Below are 21,291 nucleotides of genomic sequence, written 5' to 3'. Positions count from 1 at the left end.
ACATCTTATTTAGAGCATAGTTACTCTGAAAGTCCAGGATGTTTTTATTCAGGTTCTGCAGGGACCTCAACCCAAATCAGTGATCTGAAAGTCTAAGGTTTCCAGGATCCCTTTAATTTGACATGAAAATCTTTCAATTCAAAGCTCTTTCTATTTTATTTTTATGATAACTCAAAATAATCTAAGGTAGCAAATAAACTCCTTTTCAATGAACCTGGAACTTATAACTCCAAAATAAACATAATTGACCAACTAAAACACAAACTACATGTAAAAAGTCCCAAACTGTTTATTTTCTTAGCATCCATTTCAACTTATTTATACTAAAATCATCAGCATTTCTTCTCCTTTACATAATGCAGTCTGTTCAATATACAAGTATCAATAAGCAGGATTAAAAGATCAGAATGGCTTCGTCACGCCTGTGTTAAAGATTTCCCATATCCTATTATATTAAAATATTTCATATATAGAGTCCGTATTCAAACAGAGGTTTAATAATAAAAAGTGAGTTCCCATACAAGGCAATTATAGAATTTAATCAGATTGGGAGTCTCATAAATTAAACACAAGTCAGAAAATAAAGAAAAACAGAACAGCGAAGTTGTCAGAGGTGTTCTGAAAAGTCCAGAGAGAAAAGATGGCAGACGAGTTTCTGGAGGACAGATCTGACCGACCGGACCTTTTCCCCGCCGCCGAGTCGGCAGATTCAGGCAGCAGAGACGGCCGCATCACCGGCCTCCAGGTTTAGAGTCTATGCTTTGTTCAACAATTAGAACGACTTAAAAAGGGAAAAAGAAACACTCTCTCCTTCAGGTACATTAAGATGGCCAAAGCTCAGCCGCCTCCTAAACCCACCAGGCAGAGGAACTCATGAAGACGAGTTTGATTTGTTAGTGGAGACAAAATGTGCTTTTTGAACAGAAACACTAGCGAGCGCCTGTCCTGCATCTGATGGACTCCTCGGTCTGACGGCATTGTTCTGAGGAAAAGAAACACTGATTCATCCGATAAACGTCATTGTGATCAACGTGGCCCTCAGCCGCTGCCGGCTCAGAAATGACAGAGTCCAGTTCCTCCGTCCGTCAGGTTCTGATCCGACGGTCCGCTCAGGGTTTTCTAGAGGTGATGGCGGATCGCAGCTGGAGGGTGTGTAGAGCGCCGCCTGTTTCTGCCCCACACACACACACACAGACATCCTAACACACACACACACACGGCCTTTCTCCGACACACTGCTGGTTATTTGGAGATCTGCTGCTGCAGGTGGAGCAGGAACTCGTAGTAGGACAGAGCCGACTCCGTCCGGTCTTCGATCATGTTCTGCAGGAAGTGAGGCTTCAGCTGGCTCTCGTCCCTGAGCAGAAAATTTACACAACGGGAAAATTCCTGCTGCTGTTATCCAACAACATTCACAGTGCAATTATCAAGCTTTTATTTTACAACCACTCCTTCTTATACTTTTTATACCATAAAATTCAAGCATTACAGTTTGGAGATAAAATAATACAAGTTCAGCTGATGTTATTCTAACCTTGTTATAATATTCCACTGTCTACAGCAGGACGTGGTAAACTAAAATATAATGGCCAACTTGGATTGGAGGTCCAGTTTTTACCCCCTTTTGGACATTTTGTTTTCCATCAAACAGATTCATCTTTTGTCAGACTATAAATCTTTTCTCCAGCGTTCATTTACTCCAAGATATTTTCTAACCAAATATCAGTGGAAATGCTGATATTTTGAGTCTTTTATATAATAATTCTTTGTAAAATTTATACATTTAAAAGCCATTTCCTATCTTTAAAACTGATGGAAGTTGTATTTTTAATTTCACCTGGTAAAGACTTAAAGAAACACTAAAGTTTTAATGTCTGACTGGCACTGGGTCTAGTCAAAGTTTTGCTCAATAACTGTAGAGTTTGTAGCCGTTTGAACAACAGAGGTCCCAGACTTTACTAATAAAAACAGGTAGTTTGGTTTGAATGATTTTAAAACAAAACCCACCTGATGATGTGGAGGGAGGGGAAGAACGGCCGCTGGTCCCGGAGCCAGCTGACCAACGCTCTGGTTCTCTGGGACTCTGCAGTGTCCAGCTCTGGAAGGAAACACTGCAGAGGAGAGCAACAAGCCTTTAAATAATACCAATAAAAAGATACAACCGAGTTACAGCATCAGTCTGGTGAGTCAGCTAAAACAGGAAACGGTTCAGTTTAACTTGGATTTAAATCTGCCAGACAAAAAGTCCTGCTGCAGGATGAAAAAACAGAAACAGCCTCTGGGTTTTAGAGAACATTTCTACACCAGGCAACTTCAGTGTTGTAGAAACTAAAGAAAGGAACGAATAAAAAGGAGGAAAACATGGATGAACAGAAACAAAGGAAGGAAAGAGGAAATGAAAAGCAGAGAAAAGTGAAATGATGAGATGTGAAAGGAGAAAAGTGACAGTAGATCCCAGAAAAACAGAAAGAAAGGAAAAGAAAAGATGAAGGGAGGACAGAAAGTAAGGAGACTCTGAAAAGAGAAGGATTAAACTGTTAAAACATCCAGATAAGGAATTATTTTACTACATTTTTCTTTTTCCAATAGCTGGAAAACTTGACCAGATATTTATTGTTTAGTTTGTAGAGCAAATATCTTGGTGCAAAACTAACAGCAACTAACTTGATTTAAGACAATAAACCCTCAACACTGATGTAAAAAGTTTTAGTTATTCCATTTACAACATGGAAAATGTTGAGTAAAATAATCTCCAGTGGAACTAGAGCTTTTTAAATCAATATTAAGGATTTACTGACTGAGACTAATATGACTTTTGTCTTATTTAAATGTATTTCCAGATATTTTCTCTACCAACTAAAAATTTACATGGTGATGTTTGTTTTTTTGCAGTGCAGTAACCCTGGCGCTGTCCTTATTAATTATAGATTCATTATTAAATTTCATTACCAGCTTCTCCGGCACGGCAGCGTAGCTGGAAACTCCCAGGACTTGAGAGAGGAAGTTTTGGTGGCAGTTTCTTCCGATCCAAAGATACATGACCTGGATCAGAGACACAAGCGTTACCGTTCTGACCTGGATCAACAGGAACGTTTAGGGTTCGGGTGAGGTACCAGCCCAGCATCCATGAGGAACGCTCCCTCCCTGCTCAGCTTCTCCACCGACAGCTGCAGGACTCTGGGCTGGGGGACGGTCCGCTCGCTGATGTTCAGCGCTCCCTGAGGACGACGGGAAAGCAGGTGAGAATAAAGAAACGCAGCGGGTTAACGATGGCTCCGGCTTCCTGAGCCGCACCTCGTCGCTCAGGTCGTCCACGCGGTACAGAGCCGGGTGGATCATCAGCATGGCGAACGCCAGCGGCTGGTACTTCAGCTGGTACATAGCGAACACTCGCTCATCCAGCCGGGTGCTGGTTCCGGTTCTGAAGGCTTTCTGCAGGGAACACACAAAAACACTAAACAGATCAATATTACAGATCAACCAGATCTGATTTCTATAGCAGATTTCAGGCAGTTCAAGCTGCTTAAATCATAAAAACACAAAACTACAAAGTTCTGAAGGAAACAGTCAACAAATGAACAAACATTACATTTGGAAGAGTGGCATCAAGATAAAATCATCAAAATGTTGATTGTTTCATTGATTATGTTTTAAATCTGCTCTGGCCAGCTGGTTTCACCCTGGATGGAAAGGAAGTCAGTGTTTCAGCTGTTTCACAGTTTTCTGAAGGTTTGTTCCAGATTCATGGATAATAGAAGCTGAATGCAGGTTGGCTCACAGCAGAAAGGCTTTTAGGTCAAGACAGGCGGTTCAATTAATCTCTTATGCAACATTAGTGCCCTTAAATTTCCTCATTAGTTGCCTTAATCCCTTTTTATTGAGGTAATTTGGGAGTTTTGATGTGTTTTACATGCTGAGGCTGCTTGAAGTGAAGCAGATTACAGATACATAAACTTGTATGAACACAGAAACATACGGACCGATGTATCCCAACCAAATGTTCAGGAGAAGCTGCAGAGGAACTTGGTTCTTCTGTGTTTCACTTAAAATGGATCTAATCTCCAATCTAACAGTATCAGTAAAGTTTCAGTAAAGGTGAGCCGGATAAGCAGCGAATCGACACTTCATCTCTGGCCAGACAAATAAAAATCACCTCTTCTAATGTTGGAGGTTCTTTTGGTACCAACGCTACAGAGCTGCGATGGAAGCAGAGGCGGGCTGCGGTACCTGTTTGAGCAGAGCCAGGATGTAGAGCGGGAAGAGGCGCAGGCAGGCCGGCGCCAGCAGGCCGGGCTGCTGGATGGTCAGCACAGACTGCCGGTACGACGACAGCGAGTCGATGGCGGCGTTGGTCATGGCGTCTCTGGCGTCGCTCAGGCTGGACGTCACAGAGCGGTCCACAGCTGGAAACACAGACACAGAGCCGTGGTTTCCATGAAATCTCTCTCCAGCTTCGAGAGATTTCTTCAGAGTTCGGTAGCAACTAAACTCTTCCCTCCTCTGGATTTCTTTTTAATGAAATCATTTTTATTTCTTTGTGAATCTCATCCCAGTTTGATCTGGTGAGTAATTGTGATGTCATAACTGGATAAATAAAAAGTTTTTAAACGGTTTGTTTATCTGACAGACAGACAGACAGACAGACAGACAGCTAATGAGACGCAACTCAGCCAACTAATCATGTAAAGACACATTGAGGTTTACATGTTTATTCATTATTCAATTATTATTATTATATTGATTTAGCATAAATGTTGCTTCATATCTTTAGATTTTAGTTTGCAATGAGTTCTCCAGTGGAAATATTTGATCAGGTAAACGTTATAAATGTTATCAATCTGATGTTGAATATATTAGATATAAATTTCCACCAGTTATATTTGTATATTAAAAAAATTTTATGTGAAATAGTTTTTTTGCAGCAGAGTCCTCCACTGCTGGACGGCTCCTTTTTTCTTCTTCTTGTCAGAAACTTTTCCGTTTCCAGTTTGAGGATCAAACTTCTCAGACAATAAGAGTTTTTTCTGTCTTCTATCTGCATCTTTGATCAATTATTTTAACTTATATTTCCAATAATGATGGAAGACCTGATGCATTTATCGTTTTGTATAAATGTCAAGATTTAAAAATTTACTTCCCTCCAACTTGGAGGCTCTCTAGCGCCCCCTGGCGGCCAAACACCATCTTAAAGAACTGCTTTATGTTTTCAATAACAATTGAACAGTTTGTTGCATGAAGGGAGTGGATATCTGTGGCGGACTCAGAGCAGAGGGATAAAAGCTGGGAGGAGTGTGTACCCATGCAGGCCAGCAGCCCAGTGACGGCCTGAACGTCGGCTCCTGCAAACACATCCGACAGAGAGCTGACCACCGGGAGGCACATGGTGTGAACCCGAATCCTCCGCTCTCCTGTGAAGGGAAGACATTTTGTTTCATAAAAACAGGAGGAAAAAAACTGGAGTTTGACTTTCAAAATAAGAGCTTGTTGTCAAACCTTTGCTGGAGGTGTAAAGCAGAGCAGCCTGGAAGGAGACGACCTGCATGTCGTCCAGGTTTTCCTCGATGGACATCTGGACGGCGAAGCCGGCGTCCGGGTTGACGTTGGGGAGGGACAGCAGGTCCGTGGAACGCACAAAGAAGTTTCCGTGGAAGGTGTGGATGGACAATCCTGCAGGGAGAAGAAGAAGAACAAGCTTTATTTATTCAGCAACAAGGCAGGAAAACTGCAGAAAATTACTGATTAAATCAGGCTGCAGCTAATGATTAGTAATCGATTAATCATATAAATAACTGATACATTCTGCAGAGTTTTCATTTATCATACAAGCCTATTTTTACACAATATTAAAGATGCATTAAAAGATGCTAGTTAGCAAATAATTCAACTACTTTTCTGAATAATTAAAATTTAATCATGTGTAGCAGAAGATGCAAATACAGCCAACTAATCTGTCGATTAGTTTTTGGATTAATAAGTAAGTCCAAATAATTTGAGGACATATTTACAGTTTTTTTTTTATCTTAAATGCAAAGTGCATTAATTTTTAAACAGTTTTAAGTTAACTATTATTCTGAGTATGTTGTACATATCTGTATTATCTGGATACTCCAGATAATAAATTGATTAGTTGACGATGACTTCAATAATCACCATGAATTTAGTTAATTGTTTCAGCCATTAGGATAAATTAGGGATTTTAAAAGTCTAGAATGAAATAAAAAGCTGGGAGGTTTTCTTGCCTTTGGTGCATCGTATTCTCATGACGGCCTCAAAGCCGATTTTTCGCGTTAAGTATCTCTTCAGATCCCTCTGGAAGCGCTCCACCTGAGCCGGGTTGTGCTGATGGTGATAGGAGGGGTAGTAATAAACGCTCCCTGCCGAGAATCTGGATATGCATCCTGAGAAACAGGCAGCAGCAGGAAACGTTTCAAATTAAACTCAGGACTAACGCAGCCACTTCAAGCAAAATGCATGCTTGCATTTAAAAACCGCTGGTTGTTGGTTTTTGGCCAGATTTGTTCTGTTTCCTCACCGAGAGACGCCAGGTCGCAGTACTGAGCGCTGAGCAGAAACAGGTCGACTGCCACCTGCTGGCCAGAGCAGTCCAGGGCCAGCTTCTTGTAGAAATCTGTTGCTGGGGATAAGTGCTGGACGTCCTGGCAGGAAAACCACAACAGACATACCAGCCAATCAGCAATTTCCACTGAGATGCTTTCTTATAAAATTACCAACGGATCACAAAAATCTGGAAAGTCGTTTAGTAATTTAAGTTTCTCAGTTTTAGAAAACTCACTAAATTCAATATGGCTGAAAAACCACCTGGCACAAAAACCTGTTGTGTTTCTATTAAGCAAATCTATTTTCATAATTACAATTTGTCCAATTATAGACAATTAGCAACGTGACATCACACAAGAGCTAATAGCAGCTTTGGCTAATCTATCACAGTGATCAATTATTAATAATCACAAAATAAACATCAAGCCTGAAATCATAAACTGCTGCAGATTGAATGTTCTGCTCTTTGTGAGGAAAATGTCTGAGTGTTTTTTGGTGTTGAAGTGATTTTAAGTTATTCTTCAACAGTTTTTCTGCCTTATTTTTCCCTTTGCTGCACTGAATTATTAACAGCTGGATCTCCAGGTTTCATTTAGCCGACGGTTCGACTGCAGCAGCGCCGCTGTGGATGGGAAGGAAAAGAATCGTCTTTTCACGCTGACTCAAGGAGACGATGGAGCGTTGGGTGCATGTGTGAGATTTCCAGATATAACCAACAACATGCAGGGATCCGTACGGTTAACAGAATCAACACATTCTCACTGCAGCAGTTCACAGAACTACGCCCATCACAGAGTCTCCCACAGTCTGTACCTTGGCAGACGCTCTCTGGTTGGGGTCCTCTCTGGACTGCAGCGCCCCCACGCCCAGGTTGGGCAGCTGCGTCTGAAAGACGGACATCCGCCCTCCGGTGGGAGACAGCAGCTTGAAGGCGGCCTGAAGAGCCGAGCCCAGAGCAGACTGCGTCTCCATCGTCTTCTCGAATAAGTTTGGCAGACTCTTCAGCAGATCCTGCACAAGCTGGAGAAGAAACAGCCAACATGGTGACGTTTTCTGCAGCTGTGCTCAGAGTTACTGGATAAAACAAAGCAGGTCATTCAAAACAAAAGCTGGGCCACTTAGCACATTTTATTGGTTATTGAAGATTTAAGTTCTGGAAAATCTGGATTTTGTTTTCCACCAATAAACTCTGGGTCTCCATATTTCAGTGTGATGTCAACACGCCAGGGGCGGCCATCTTGTTTTACAGCTTCTGTTCATCTGGATTTGAATTCAGGTCAACAAAATGTAACATTTTTCTTTTTTATAACAACAAAAAAGTCTAAATGTTACAAGAATACAGTTGATTTAATATGAGAAAAAAAATGAAATTACTTTAAGATGAAATTACTAAGATCAGCGTCTCCATTTTTACGCTGCAATTTTAGGAGAACAAAAAAAATATCATCTCATAAAATAACTTTCTGTTCTGTTGAAAATGTCTTTATTACCATTATTTTTATAATTAAACTAAATTTATTTAATATTCTGTTGAGGAAGGAAGTAAAAGCCACTTTTGAAAGTCATTTCCTTAAAAAGAAAGCAAGAAATCAACCAGGTAATAAAAAATAGAGGTTTTATTTTTCTGCACAGTCCTAGTCAAAACATGACTGGTGGATGAAACAAACCGCTTACCTCCTTGCATTCGTTAAGGTTTACTAGAAGGCTGTCTGGTGTTGGTAGAAAGATATCTGTGGATCAAACGTCATCCTTTCAGTAAAAGCAGAAAAGCAGAAACCGTCCAGCGGCGGCGCTCCGGACGCGGCTCACCTTCGATGTCAGAGACGATGAGCATCTGCGGCTGGGAAAGCCCCTCCTGCAGGTTGTAGAAGTGGATGGTGCTGTCGAAGGTGATGAAGCCCACCTTGGTCCGCGAGTCTCCGGGAAGCCTGAGGCGCAGAAACAAAGCTTTACTCCAGTTTCTCTTTAAATCAAAGACTTCCTTGAAAACGTCTCAAATATGAAGACGTTAAACATTTAATTGGACCCGTGAACCTGCTGACGTCCGCTTCCATGTGCGTAAATCACCATGAACCTGTGAGTAAACTCTCGTTCTGACCGGTACGTACGCGTTGATGTTGTCCAGCAGCGACTGGCAGAAGACGCTCAGGTAACCCGTCTCCACGGCGTTGTGGGACACGTCCAGGACGAACAGGTAGACGGCCGGCTGCGGCGGCCGCAGCTGCAGGGCGAGCAGGAGAGATACTGACAGGGAGCTACAGCAACGAGTTACATTTTATAAATATACGATTCATTGACAGCTTCAATAAAATAGACATTCTGTTTACGTCTAATTTTCTTTTTTAAATGGCATCAACAGACAAAACATTTCCCTGTTAGTTAATTAGTGTATATATATAAAGATATATACAATTATATAGTCAAGATGTCACTTCATTAAATTCCCTTGTTTTATTAAAAAGCTTCAGATTCCACTTTAAATATTTATGATTGGTTTAACACTTAATGATATTTTTATCTCTACCTCAGCATTTAGTTCCATTATTTTATCTGATTTTTTTATCTCCAACTCCAGATTTTATTTATTTCTGATATTTTATGTCTGTTTTTCTGGATCTTAGTCTTTAGGATTTTAGCATCCTAATCTCCAATTATATAGTCAAGATGTCACTTCATTAAATTCCATTTGTTATTAAAAGCTTGCAATAAAAATGTTTATTATTTAAATTTATTTATTATTCCTCTACCTCAGCATTTAGTTCCATTATTTTATCTGATTTTTTTATCTCCAACTCCAGATTTTATTTATTTCTGATATTTTATGTCTGTTTTTCTGGATCTTAGTCTTTAGGATTTTAGCATCCTAATCTCTTTATTTTACTTCCATTTGTTATTGTTGCAATAAAAAATGTTTATTATTTAAATTTATTTATTATTCCTCTTTTCTGAATCTGATTATTTTGTATTTATAAAGAGTTTTGTAGATTTTTTATAAAAATATCTCACATTTATTTTATATTGGAATTAGTTAATTAAATTAGTCTTTTTTGTGATTTGACTTTAATGATTTTCTAATCTGATTATTGAAATTGTATTTGTTGAGTTTTTATCCATGTCTAATTATTTTTATGTCATCATTTTCTCATGTTATTTTCTTTCTTTTCATGCTCATTTTGTCTGTTTTTCAAACTATTTTATCTCAAGTTAAGCAGTCATCGTCGCCCCAAAACACTCTGCAAAAACAGATTTATTAAAACTACTGTTCCTCAGACGCCAACAGTAAAACGGGATTTGAACTCACCATGTATTCTGAAGGAGCGATGAACTCAATAGTGGCATTCTGGACTTCTGGTCTTTTGTGCGGTTCGCCGTATGATCTGCTGACCGGGTTATACATAAACTCTTCAGGGACTAAAACACAAAAACATCAGATCCATTAAAGGTTTCCCATTAAAATGGACATTTTTCAGAATAATGTTCAGAAAAAAAGCGACTCTAGTCATTTTCTTACCATCATTTACTCGATAGCACAAATTGCATTTCCATCTCCTCTGGTCCAGAAAGGAAACAAACGGGTTGATGTAGGTTCTGCAGGACCGACACCGAACTATGGTGCTGGACGTCACCACAGGAAGCTGCTGCATTAATGGAAATACAAAAACAAATCAAATGAGTCGTTTTGTGTTCAGTTTTATCATTAGTAGTGAAAACATCACAGTTTGTGTTTTCAGTTTATTCAATCCATATTCATGTTTGAGCATTAAAAGTCCAATACGTAATGTTTACCTCACCTATTAAATTAATTAAAATCATGTTACATTTAATCTTGTAAAAAAATATACACCTGTTTCACATTTCAACTGTTTTTTTATTTTACAAACCTTCTGAAAAGAAATAAGAGGAACACAATTTAATTATTTTAAAGTATCTGATAAAGTAAAAGTTAAATTCAAAATGCTTCAGTAGTTTTGTGATTAGAAAAAGTCAAAGTGCATTTTTTTCATGAATATTAAGGATTTATTGAACCAAAACCAGCTCATTTATCTGGATGAAAAGTTATTTTTCTCCAAGGATATTTGTGTTTTTGCAGTGCAGTGACTAAATTCAGGCTGGTTAGAAGAACAATCAAAACATTTTCCCCACTTTAAATGCCAGCAAGTTGAAGTTGGCAACAATGCTCTGCCTCTTGTTCTTCCAAACAAACATGGGCAGAAAAGCATTCCCATGACGTAGAGAAACCAGTTTCATCTCCAGACGACTCAGAAACCAGTCCAGACTGAGCATGTGGACATCAGAGATGACCGGGCAGTTACCGAGAGGTCTTTGAAGGGGTGCAGCAGCAGGCCCAGCGGCAGCTTGGCTTTATTCAGCAGAGACTGGGTCTGAGGGATGCTGGTCAGCGTGCAGCGGAAAACCCTGGAGGAACAAACAGCGTGATCAGAGCCGAAGGTGCAACCGCAGCAGGTGCAGCAGGTGCAGCAGGTGCAGCATGCGGTCCGTCTCAACTTACTCTGGGCTGCAGTTGAGCTTCTGCAGGTCCTGGGTGAGGCAGGGCGTCGGGGCGGGGACCGGCGCCGACGGCAGCAGGTTCCTCTCCTGCAGCAGGTTGACCACTCTCAGAGCCTCCGGCGTGCTGGACTGGAGGCTCATTGCTGCCATCGACGGGCTCAGCTGGGCCGGACCGGGACCGGGGCCGCCAGGCTGCTGGGAAACGGTGAAACTATAAACTAAAACTCAAATGTTCCTCGTATGGCAAGCAGTTTTAACATAGAAATCAACCTGAACACACTTACATTCCAGACAACAGAAAATACTTTATGACTAGAAATATTACTTAATTAAAATCTAGAATATTTTGACTAGACAAAATACATATTTGATATCTCTGATTATATTCTGCCTATTATAAATGAGGTCATATTTACCATTCAGTTGCATGAAGATTTTAATTCAAAATATCTACAATTAATTACTGATCATCTAAATTAAATCAGGACTCGTCATGAAGTATTTTTTCATTATCTGGTTTCTGTTCCGATTAGATATCTTAACTTATTTTTAATTTGGAAGTTGTACGTGTATTTTAGAGAGGAGGTCTAGGAAGAGGAACAAGGTCAGTGAGAAAAACCTTCACAATTCAGACTTTAATCCAGAGCTTCTCAATTCCAGCCCCCGGGGCCCGGGGCCCCTGCTCTGCACCTTTTAGATGTGCCTCTGTTGCAGAACAGCTGATTCAAATGATTGCTGCAGAAGCCTGTTAATCACCACAGATTCAATCCAGGTGTGTGGCAGAAGGGAAACACCTGCAACATGCAGGGCCGGGGGCCCGGGGCCCCGGGGCCCCAAATGAGAAACTGAGTTAATCTGACATCAAAAGTCAATTCTGAGAAGAAAAATAATAAAAGAAAAATCTGAATTTTGGGGGTAAAAATGTAAATTCTGAGATGAAAGTCAGAACTATTGTTTCCTCTTCCATAGATGTATGCAGCTTCAACCAGTGCAAATTAAATTGATGATATCTTGAAAGCAAATAATGACAAACTGAAGCAATATCTGGACTTTGATGAGTGAATATTCCTTTTAAGATATTTACAAATAAATTAGATATTTCTTTAGACTGCCCTATTTCAGACATGTAGTCATAATGATGTCACTGATATATTGATATTTGTCAACCTGTCCCAGATTTACGTAGCATTTTTTAATTTCACAGAAACAATAAAAATGGTTTTTGAAAATGCTCCATTTTCTGACAGCAGAGCCGATCTGTGACGGAGAGGCGGCGTTCCCTCACCTGTTGGTACGGCTGAGGTCCCTGAGTGTACGGCTGCGTGGCGGCTTGGAGCGCCGGGTGAAGGGGGGCGGGGGGCGGCGCCGAGGTGTTCTGGTACCCGGGGGGGAGGGACGGGTAGTGGCCCAAATGTCGACCAGGCGGGCCGGGCTGAGCTGCACCAGCTGAGGAAAACAACAAAAACATTTAGACCAGGAGAATTAGTCAGCTGTCAAAAAAATCAACTAACAGCATAAATAAATTAATCTCCATTTGATTTATGGCTTTTCTCTTCAGTCTGTTGTTTTGGTTGCAACTGAACCTTTTTTAAGAATAATTTTATCTACAGAGACTTTCTAATTCATTTTATTTGCCGTTTCTGTTTTGTTTATTTTAGATATTTAAAGTGTCTTCCAGTTTCATCAGCCTGGAGGGCCACCAGGCTTTATTAGCGCCCCCACCAGGCTGAGCATTGCACCTGCCAACGGGCTCAGCTGGTTTCTGGGGGAAATCCTGATGAGAATTTAAAGTTTGATGTTTCAGAATGTATTCTTGCATTATTACCATTACTGGAGAAATGCCTCAAAGTAACATTGTTGTTTATGGCAATAATCTCTGGGATGATTTATGGTAAAATTGTTATTTTTACAGGTATAATCCTGAGAAGCAGTGGAAAGAGATTAATCACATTAAACTGTCTATTATCATCATCTACAGCCGTTCCTCAGTTAAGTCGTCAATCTGATGCTGGACCGTGTCTGCTGGGAAAGTTTAAGTTTCAGAAAAAAAAGGATCAGGTCACGTCATAAAATTCTAAATTATTTTATAACGTGTAAAATAATAATTTTATAAATGAACAGAACAGCTGATTGGCTGCAGAGAAGATGTAAAAACAAGTTATTAAGTATTTTTAATCGATGGTAATGAAGATTAGATAACAGAAGCAACCAAATGTCTGAACGTTTTCCTGCTGTGACTTGGCGAATGTGAAATGTGAAAGTGGTTTGTGTCGGAGGAAGCCGTACCCATTCTGGTGTCAACGTGATTGTAGCTGTTTGGTGCCTGTGGGCCGTTTCCTGCCACATCTCCTGGAACAGAAACAGCAGACGGGATTTCATCTGTTAGACACCTGAATGTTTCCGACCCCGAGGCGATAAGAGCTGCAGAGCTGCAACGATTAATCGATTAGTGGAATAATCAGCAACTAATTTATTAACCAATTAATCATTAGTTGGAGTACCAGACTAAAAAAAAGAAAAAAAAACATATTCAAAGTAATGAATCAATAATTCAATAATTTCCATCTACATGATTTATCACTTTTCTTTTTCTAACAAAAACTGGATGTTAAAAGTTTTCAGTCTGGTGTTTTGGTCTCAACTGAACATTTTTTAAGGGCAGTTTATTTGTCGTTGTGTTTTGTTTATTTATTTTGGATATTTAAAATGTTTAAAGTGTTAAATATTCACTAGAATGTAAAGTTCATCCATATTTGAGAATCTGTCCTTGCATTATAATTATACCAATTACAATTATAATTCTTGAAAATGGTTTCAAAACAACAATATCATCATTTATCACGTAACTTCTGGGAAAATTTACCATCCAGGACAGGCCTAGTTTAGATAATGAAATGTTTATTTTCTTACTTAAAGGAATTTAATTGTTATATTTGCATTTCTTATACTGTACAACAATTCTGCAGAGTGAGCCAATTTTTAAAATACCAAATAATTGATCACTAAAATAACCGTTGCAGCCCTAAAACAATAAAACAAAGTAACAATGAAGACCACAGCTATGGAAACTAAAGGTGAATGAAAGCTTCTACTTGGGGGCTCATTTAAAGACATTCTGGTAACAAAACAAAGTTAATTGGCTGAAGTTTGACCACCAGAACACAGGATGGAAAATGACTGGAGGATCCAAACAGAACAGAACAGCAAACACAGCAACACTCATGACCTGGCCACACCTGGACATTCAACATCTCCTTCCTGGGTGTCGGGCTCAGTGGGGGGCCGGGCGCTGCTGGCAGCCCCCCAGCACTGAGCTGGCCTCGATAAGGATGAGGAGGGGGAACAAAAAGAGGGACGGACAAAGTCAGGACAGAAGGAGCTGTTGATTTATAATCAGAGACAAACTGGACCTGCTTCACCAAACCGAAGAGCGGATCCAGATCTGATCAACAACCAGATGAACGGTCCGGTCTACAGTTTACTCTGCATCATGTAACCATCACAACTTCCTGACCTAAAAGTATTCACACCCCTTACACTTTTTAAGTTTCGTCACAAACGCCTGTGAACTTTGATGTACCTTAACAAAACTTTACAAGACAGGTCAACTCAAGGCTGTACATATCTGTGATGTAAAAAGAAAATTATATTTTTAAAGTGTTCGGCCCAATTAAATCAGAACTTTCTAGTCCCACAGACTGAAAACCTTAAACTCCACCAGCCTGGAGGAGCATTTCAGGTTTTAAGCTCTGGGTTTATGTCTGGTGGATTTCTGGTAAAACCATGTTTGATTTTCATTCAGTGGGTCGAAAAATCCTGAAATTTTACTCAAAATAAAATTTAGGTAAACATAAAAAGTACAGTGTAGTAAAAATACCCCTTAAAGTAAATTTTTTCCAAAAAGTTACTCAAGTAAATGTAACTAGTTACTACCCAACTCTGGCTAAACTGGGCCTGAGTACAAATGCACACCACACTTTTCAGATCACTTCATATTCTACTTCCTAAAATTTACAATGAAAACATTAAATTTTTAACAAGTTAAATCTTTACAGCAGCAGCAGATTGAAACCAAGCGGATGCTAAACCCACCATCAACTTTGGGAGGTGGAGGTGTGCCGGTGGTTCCTGGGGGCCCAGCAGGGGGCGCTGCAGGTTTCATGGTTGGTGGTGCTGTGGGTGGAGGACCGTAGGCGGGCCTGTTGGGCTGGTATGTATGGAGAGGCATTGGTGGAGGGGCTGGAAAAAATGCAACATTAATAACATTTTCTGATCATCTTTGACATTTTCCCATAGAGAAAAGAAACTATTACATTTTTCTAAATAAGATATCTTGTTTATTTAGAGGGGAAAAAATCTACTATCACCCATTAGCTTATTAAAACATGAGTTAATAATATATATTGTAGAGATGTTACAGTAAGGCCAGTGATTCAGTTTCCAGTTGAAACAATCCTGCAATGAAGCAGATTTAGAGCTGCATTTACTGCCAATAATCCTCTTTACAAGCCAGTGAACACAGAGCAGATTTACAGTTACATCAGCACCGCTTCTGTTTTAATCCCACACATTTTACAGGCAAAACACTTCAAACATTTCTCATTCAATTAAAACTTACAATACGATTGTATTGTAAGTAAGTATTGTAACTATTACAATACTTTAAAAAATATATCAGCTTGTTGGACTCCACAAAGAGGAAAATAATGACATTATTTGGTGAAACTATGAAGTAATAAAAACTAAATACTGACAGATTAATAACATAAGAACCAATAACTTGAACAGCTTTCTGCATCCTCTGATGGATTCATGTGATTTAGCAAATAATAATCACAACAATCTCAGCAAACGTTATGCACCGTGGAAAGAAATGAGACAATCTGTGATGAGCAACAGAAGTTTCTCATCTCCGTTTGTTTCCTATTTTCATCACAAATATCTGAAGCAGAAACTGAAAATAAAACTTAAAATATGTGATTTTAATTCTGATCAGATCAGAGTTGGATCTGGACTTTGTCCAGAGACTGACTGAACGTGTGTGTGTGTGTGTGTGTAACTGGGAGGGCCGCTGGCCCACATGGTGTGTGTTGGAGCAGAGGTCAACGTCCAGCTCCAACGTATCAGGCTGAGATACGCGTCTCTTCAGATCATGTTACAGTTACAATTTACAGTTTTAGTTTTCAGCGCTGAAATCTAAACATCATTATAATACTCAGCGAAGCAGATAAAACTATTCGCTTTAATAAGCCTGTCACAATAAATCAATTCATCTCATGACAAAACAAACTCAATTTCCATTTATATGATTAATTGCTTTTTTTCTCTCTTTCTATTTAAAACTGGATGATAAACTTTTTCACTTTGGTTTTTTGGTCTCAATCTTTTCTTTTGAATTAGAATAATTTTATTTACAGAGACTTCATAATTTATTGTTTTGTTTATTTATTTTGGATATTTAAAATGTCTTCCAGTTCCAGTTTTAAATGTTTGTTAGAATTTAAAGTTTATTGATCTTTGAGAATCTGTTCTTGCATTATTATTGTTATGCCATACAGTTTAATTAATTATATTATTACATTATTATTATAATTATATTCGTGTTCGTTCAGCACATGGCCTTTTTGGTCTATTTCTGAAAAATCATTTACTAAATTAGTTGATTATTTCAATAATTGATTAATCATGATTAATACTTTTAATCTTTTCAGCCATACAACATTTAAGCAGCTGGTTTGTCTGAATCTTCATCAGCTCTGAGTCTCAAATATAAAAGTGACCAACAAATCAGCACAATTTTCTTTAGTGCAGATTTTACAGAACATTGTGTTGTTTGCAGAAACTGTCAGAGATGGTGCAGCGATGGAGGCTGAAGGAGCAGTTTAACTGCAAACTGCTTTGGTTTTATAGAAACTGCAGCAGATTATTCATCACTTCAGGCTCATCTGTGTCAGCTGGACTTTGTTTCACCAAGCCAGAGCAAATATGCCTGGAATTAAACTGTAAGGAGGATAGTTAGCGGTATCCTACCTGGCTGAGGGTATCCGTGTATGGAGGTGGGCGGAGCTCCTGGGCCCGGCGGCTGGGCGGAGCCGTGGGACATGTGGGGCGGCGCAGCGACAGCTGGATTCACATGATTGGGCGCGGGGCCCCGGGGAGCAGCGTACTGCCACGCTGGAGGGCCGGTGTAGTAGCTGGTGGAGGTGACAGCAGGAGGAGGAGGCGTGGCCTGAGCTGGGGGCGTGGTCTGAGCCAGCCGGGGCCCTGGGACCGGGCTGGCGGACTGAGGGGGGGTGTGGGACGGGAGAACGCCGATCTGCGGCCGGGTCAGCAGAGGCTGGGCCGGCGCCACAGGGTAGGAGCCTGACTGCGGGCCGGGCGGAACCGGCTGGTACGGCCCAGAAGCGTACAGAGGGGGCCCGGGGGGCCCCAACACTTTGGCCTGCATGGGGTTGTACGCCGGCTGGTGATTCATGCCGTAGCCGACCCCCGGCGGCGGCTGCAGAGCAACGGGATTCTGTGACGGACCTGCAGATCAGGAGAAAAATAAATGAAGACTGTTAGGACGAAAATAAAACCGACTGCAGTTTACAGATCTTCAACAAGCCTGACCTGCCAACTCAGATACTCGGCTGATACCAATTGTTCGTCTGCAATGTTGTTAAATATCAGTTGTGCACCGACTTATCGGAGCTGATTTACATACTTTTAGGAGATCGGCCGATCTTTTCTACCTCAGCAAAAGTCTAAAAATCAGCCTCTTCAAAACTAAATCTCTTATGAAGGTTCTTGATAAGAGATTCGTTTTTTACTGAATTTATAGCAGGTGAACATAAAAATTTTATTTGAGTCGTTCTGAACAGAGATACAGATGAAGAAATGCAAAATGTTTATATTTTTGTACAGTTTTGGTTTTTATTGCTGCTCTGAGTGCGTTTGTCTTTTTAAGGTCTGTATGTTCCAGTTAATGATTAACCGATTACTAAATTAGTTGATGGATTATTTCAGTGATCGATTAATTGTGATTAATTAGATTAATCATTTCAGCCCCACTACGTTTGATCACGTACTGTTGCCTTAAAGTTTCAGCTCTCAGAGTAAAGTTGTGTCTTAGATGCACCAATCCGCTCAGATCAACTCCAAACACTTCCAAAGAGGTTAAATTCAATTCAAGAATTGCTAAAAAATGCATCAACTGACCGCTGAGCTGCAGCCAAACGTCTAATCTCTTTACTGGGTTTTAATTGGGCAGGATCTGAAACCACAGCCAGTCAAACTATTTTACTGAATCAGTCAATTTCATAAATACAGGATATAAAACCTCATCAGATACATTATCTAAAGCATTTTCAATGAGATGAGAAACATTTAAAATGATTACAGTCTATTAATTTATAACATAATTGAAAAGGGGTTTGCTACTGTTCAAGTCTCTCTCAACACATGCAAGAGAAAAGTAAAGAACAATCTTCAGTTTCTCATTTCTATGCCTCTTTGCAGGACATTTATGAACTAAATCTTCAAGTTCAAACATATTTCTCATCCAGGACTCTGATATTGGACCAGAATAATGCCTGAAGAAATTTCACACAAATCAAATCGCAGTATGGATTTACAAAGATAAACTAGCCTTTACTTTACTATTATTACTGAAAACTTTGACTGCAGGACTGTCACTGATACGCAGAACAGTTTTTAAAATAATGAATATTTAAATGTAACAAATTTTATGAAAATAATATTTTCACAGTCACTCATTTGCGCCAGGAATCACTCCAAGTGGCTCGTTCTTACTGCCACATTTCTTTCAGCAGCCGCTCTGTGATAACAGACGCTCAATTATGTCACGAATAATAAAAAGTGTTGGAAATAAAATCTGGAAAAATGAGTCACAGGAAGAAACTTTTGATTCATTTATGATTTAACAGCAGGATTCCCCAACAATACTTTTTTTTTTCTTCTCTTTTTCTGTCCTGACAGACAAAGTTCTGTTTTAAAATTACATAAAACTCGACTGGAGAAATCAAATACATATACCAGGACCATTAAGGATTGTTGCAACATCAATAAATTAATCACCTGATAAATTAAAAACAATCTCAATAATTTCAATTTAAATGATTAATCATTTTCTTTCGACCAAAAATTGGATAATAAAAGTCTGGTGCTTTTGAATTATTCATTTTATTTTATTTTTTTTTTATTTATTTTTTTTTACTTATTTGGAATATTTAAAATGCACTTCAGTTCCAGAGTTAAATGTTCATTAGAACTTAAAGTTTATTGATATTTGAGAATGAGCGTTAATATGCCATTACCTTTATATTAATGGAAAACAACAATATATCGCAACTTCTTTATTGTCCAGCAAAAAAAGAAGGCAGATTTCACTCCGACTGAATGAAGTTTAAAATAACGACCTGTTGCTGCACACTGCTGATCAGCTGGCTGTCAAACAGTCGAAAGGTTTCCGGTAGTGAAAACCTGAAGTCTAAAGTCATCTACTAAAGGCTAAGTAAGCTCACTTCAATAAATACTTATGTATTATGACTGAAAATTACTCATCACTCAAACCACTGCTAACTTTTACTTTGTCCTGTATTTTCGCTCATGTGTGCATCAAACTGTTTAAGTGCTGTAATATTCAGCGGCTGTGGGAATAAATCTAACTTTTCTATTTGATTGCATTTTGTAATAAATTTTGATTGAAATGTTTTGAATAAAGATTATGATGTTGTGAAACCAGCATACGGCAGCTGATAACACCAACAGGATCTCATACTGTACACAAACATGACATCTTTAAGATGCTTTTAACAGACAGCAAGTGTCAAATCCAAAGTGATATATAAAGATTAATGAGATTTTTGTCTTGGAGAACTTTATACTACAGATGTATAAAGTCAGCAGTAAAGGAAAAGTTATTTTCATGCATCAACAATAAAAGCTGTAGAATGCTTACATAAGCAATCACTAAGTGTGTATCAATTTTTTTCTGATCTCTAAGGAATGTGATTAAAATGTGTAAATAATCTGCACAGCAGATGATGTCTCAGGCTGGAAGAAATCATGTGGATCATCCCCAAACTGCCACATGTACAGAGAAAGGCAGAACACAAGTTGCTTCTGTTTGGCTCTATATTCTCTTATTGCACAACAAAGAACCAGCCAATAAACATAGAGGGCAACATGGCTGTTTGACAAATTATTCTGGTGAAAACTCCCTGGAGAAAAGAGGAAAGACGAGGTGGATGTTTCTGAATAGCTTCAATCTGGCTGGTGAGCTAAAAAAAACTCATCTAAAGAAAAACCAATCACTTTCTGAGCGTCTTGAATATGAATCTTAATGTTTTTAAACATATGATAACATTTTACTAAATAATAACTTTCTTTCCTCAACACATTAAAGTTATTGAGGTTTTAAATTAACTGCTCATTTGACACGCATTGAGTCCGAAACCTTTCCACGACCTTCATAATGTAATCTAAATAATAAAAATAATTGTTACAGCTCTAGAAGTCTTCAGTTCAGTCTTCAGAAACTATTTCTGTCGTCTTAAATGAGGTATCGGGTCGAGATTAATCATGGGTTAACCTGTCAGCTCACGCTTACGCTACAACCTCTCCAAGTAAAGCCAGCTAACGGGTAACCTCGGTCCAAAACGTCTCCTTACTCCAGCTAACAGCGTCAGCTCGCATGCTACATCGAAACGAACCGTTTTCACGCACGTTAAAAAGTTACTCACCGTTCGTGTACGTCTGTCCCGTCCCAGTCCCGTTCTGGGAGTTGAACCCGGCCGTTGACATGTTGAAACAGACACCAGAATCTAATTTAGAGGTTCTCGAGTGACTGTTCTGAAAGCTAGCTGGCTAGCTATGACCGTCGCGGGGTAAACGCTCAAACCTGTGGCTCTGACGGTGAAAGCTCACAGTAAGAAGCAAAGTCCGAGGCGGAAATAATCTGCTTACTTTAAAGGTGTTGATTGGGCGATCGTTTCACTGTCACTAAACCATGATTAATAACTCAAGACCCGGTTCGACAACCCACAGGTTGGTCAACGACGGGCCTACTCAGAGTAAATCTTCTCCCCCTTCACCGGAAGTTGGGATCACCCAGCAGGATCAACGTAAAAAATGGTTGGGCATGCGCAGTATGTACACGTGGCATTTCCTCCTGTGCACAGGATTTTTTCAGAGTACCAGAAACAAAACGGGCTGAGATTT

The 21,291-nt window shown here is 39.5% G+C and overlaps 1 protein-coding gene across 3 annotated transcripts; it reads right to left on the bottom strand.

Annotated features, from left to right (window-relative positions):
* Positions 1-273: 273 nt before the first annotated feature.
* sec24a (SEC24 homolog A, COPII coat complex component) lies at positions 274-21,180 on the bottom strand. Of its 3 annotated transcripts, none has more exons than XM_044140787.1 (23): positions 20,814-21,180; positions 17,098-17,595; positions 15,160-15,306; positions 13,354-13,416; positions 12,353-12,513; positions 11,069-11,262; positions 10,872-10,974; positions 10,070-10,196; positions 9,860-9,969; positions 8,667-8,779; positions 8,368-8,486; positions 8,233-8,288; positions 7,372-7,578; positions 6,533-6,656; positions 6,240-6,398; positions 5,494-5,667; positions 5,298-5,408; positions 4,228-4,403; positions 3,295-3,432; positions 3,114-3,218; positions 2,950-3,042; positions 2,008-2,111; positions 274-1,357 (listed from the first exon to the last, which is right to left on the bottom strand). In XM_044140787.1, the coding sequence occupies exons 1-23, from the start codon at positions 20,872-20,874 to the stop codon at positions 1,243-1,245; spliced, it is 3,258 nt and encodes a 1,085-aa protein (XP_043996722.1). In that variant the 5' UTR covers positions 20,875-21,180; the 3' UTR covers positions 274-1,242. The 3 variants fall into 3 exon arrangements, with proteins under 3 accessions (XP_043996722.1, XP_043996723.1, XP_043996724.1); XM_044140788.1 differs by having other exon boundaries at positions 11,069-11,259; XM_044140789.1 differs by having other exon boundaries at positions 21,037-21,177.
* Positions 21,181-21,291: the final 111 nt, after the last annotated feature.

The sequence above is a fragment of the Gambusia affinis genome, linkage group LG15 (genome assembly GCF_019740435.1).
Source record: "Gambusia affinis linkage group LG15, SWU_Gaff_1.0, whole genome shotgun sequence".
NCBI lineage: Eukaryota > Metazoa > Chordata > Actinopteri > Cyprinodontiformes > Poeciliidae > Gambusia > Gambusia affinis.
The sequence above is the reverse complement of the archived record's forward strand: the minus strand, read 5'-3'. Positions and strand labels throughout refer to the sequence as shown.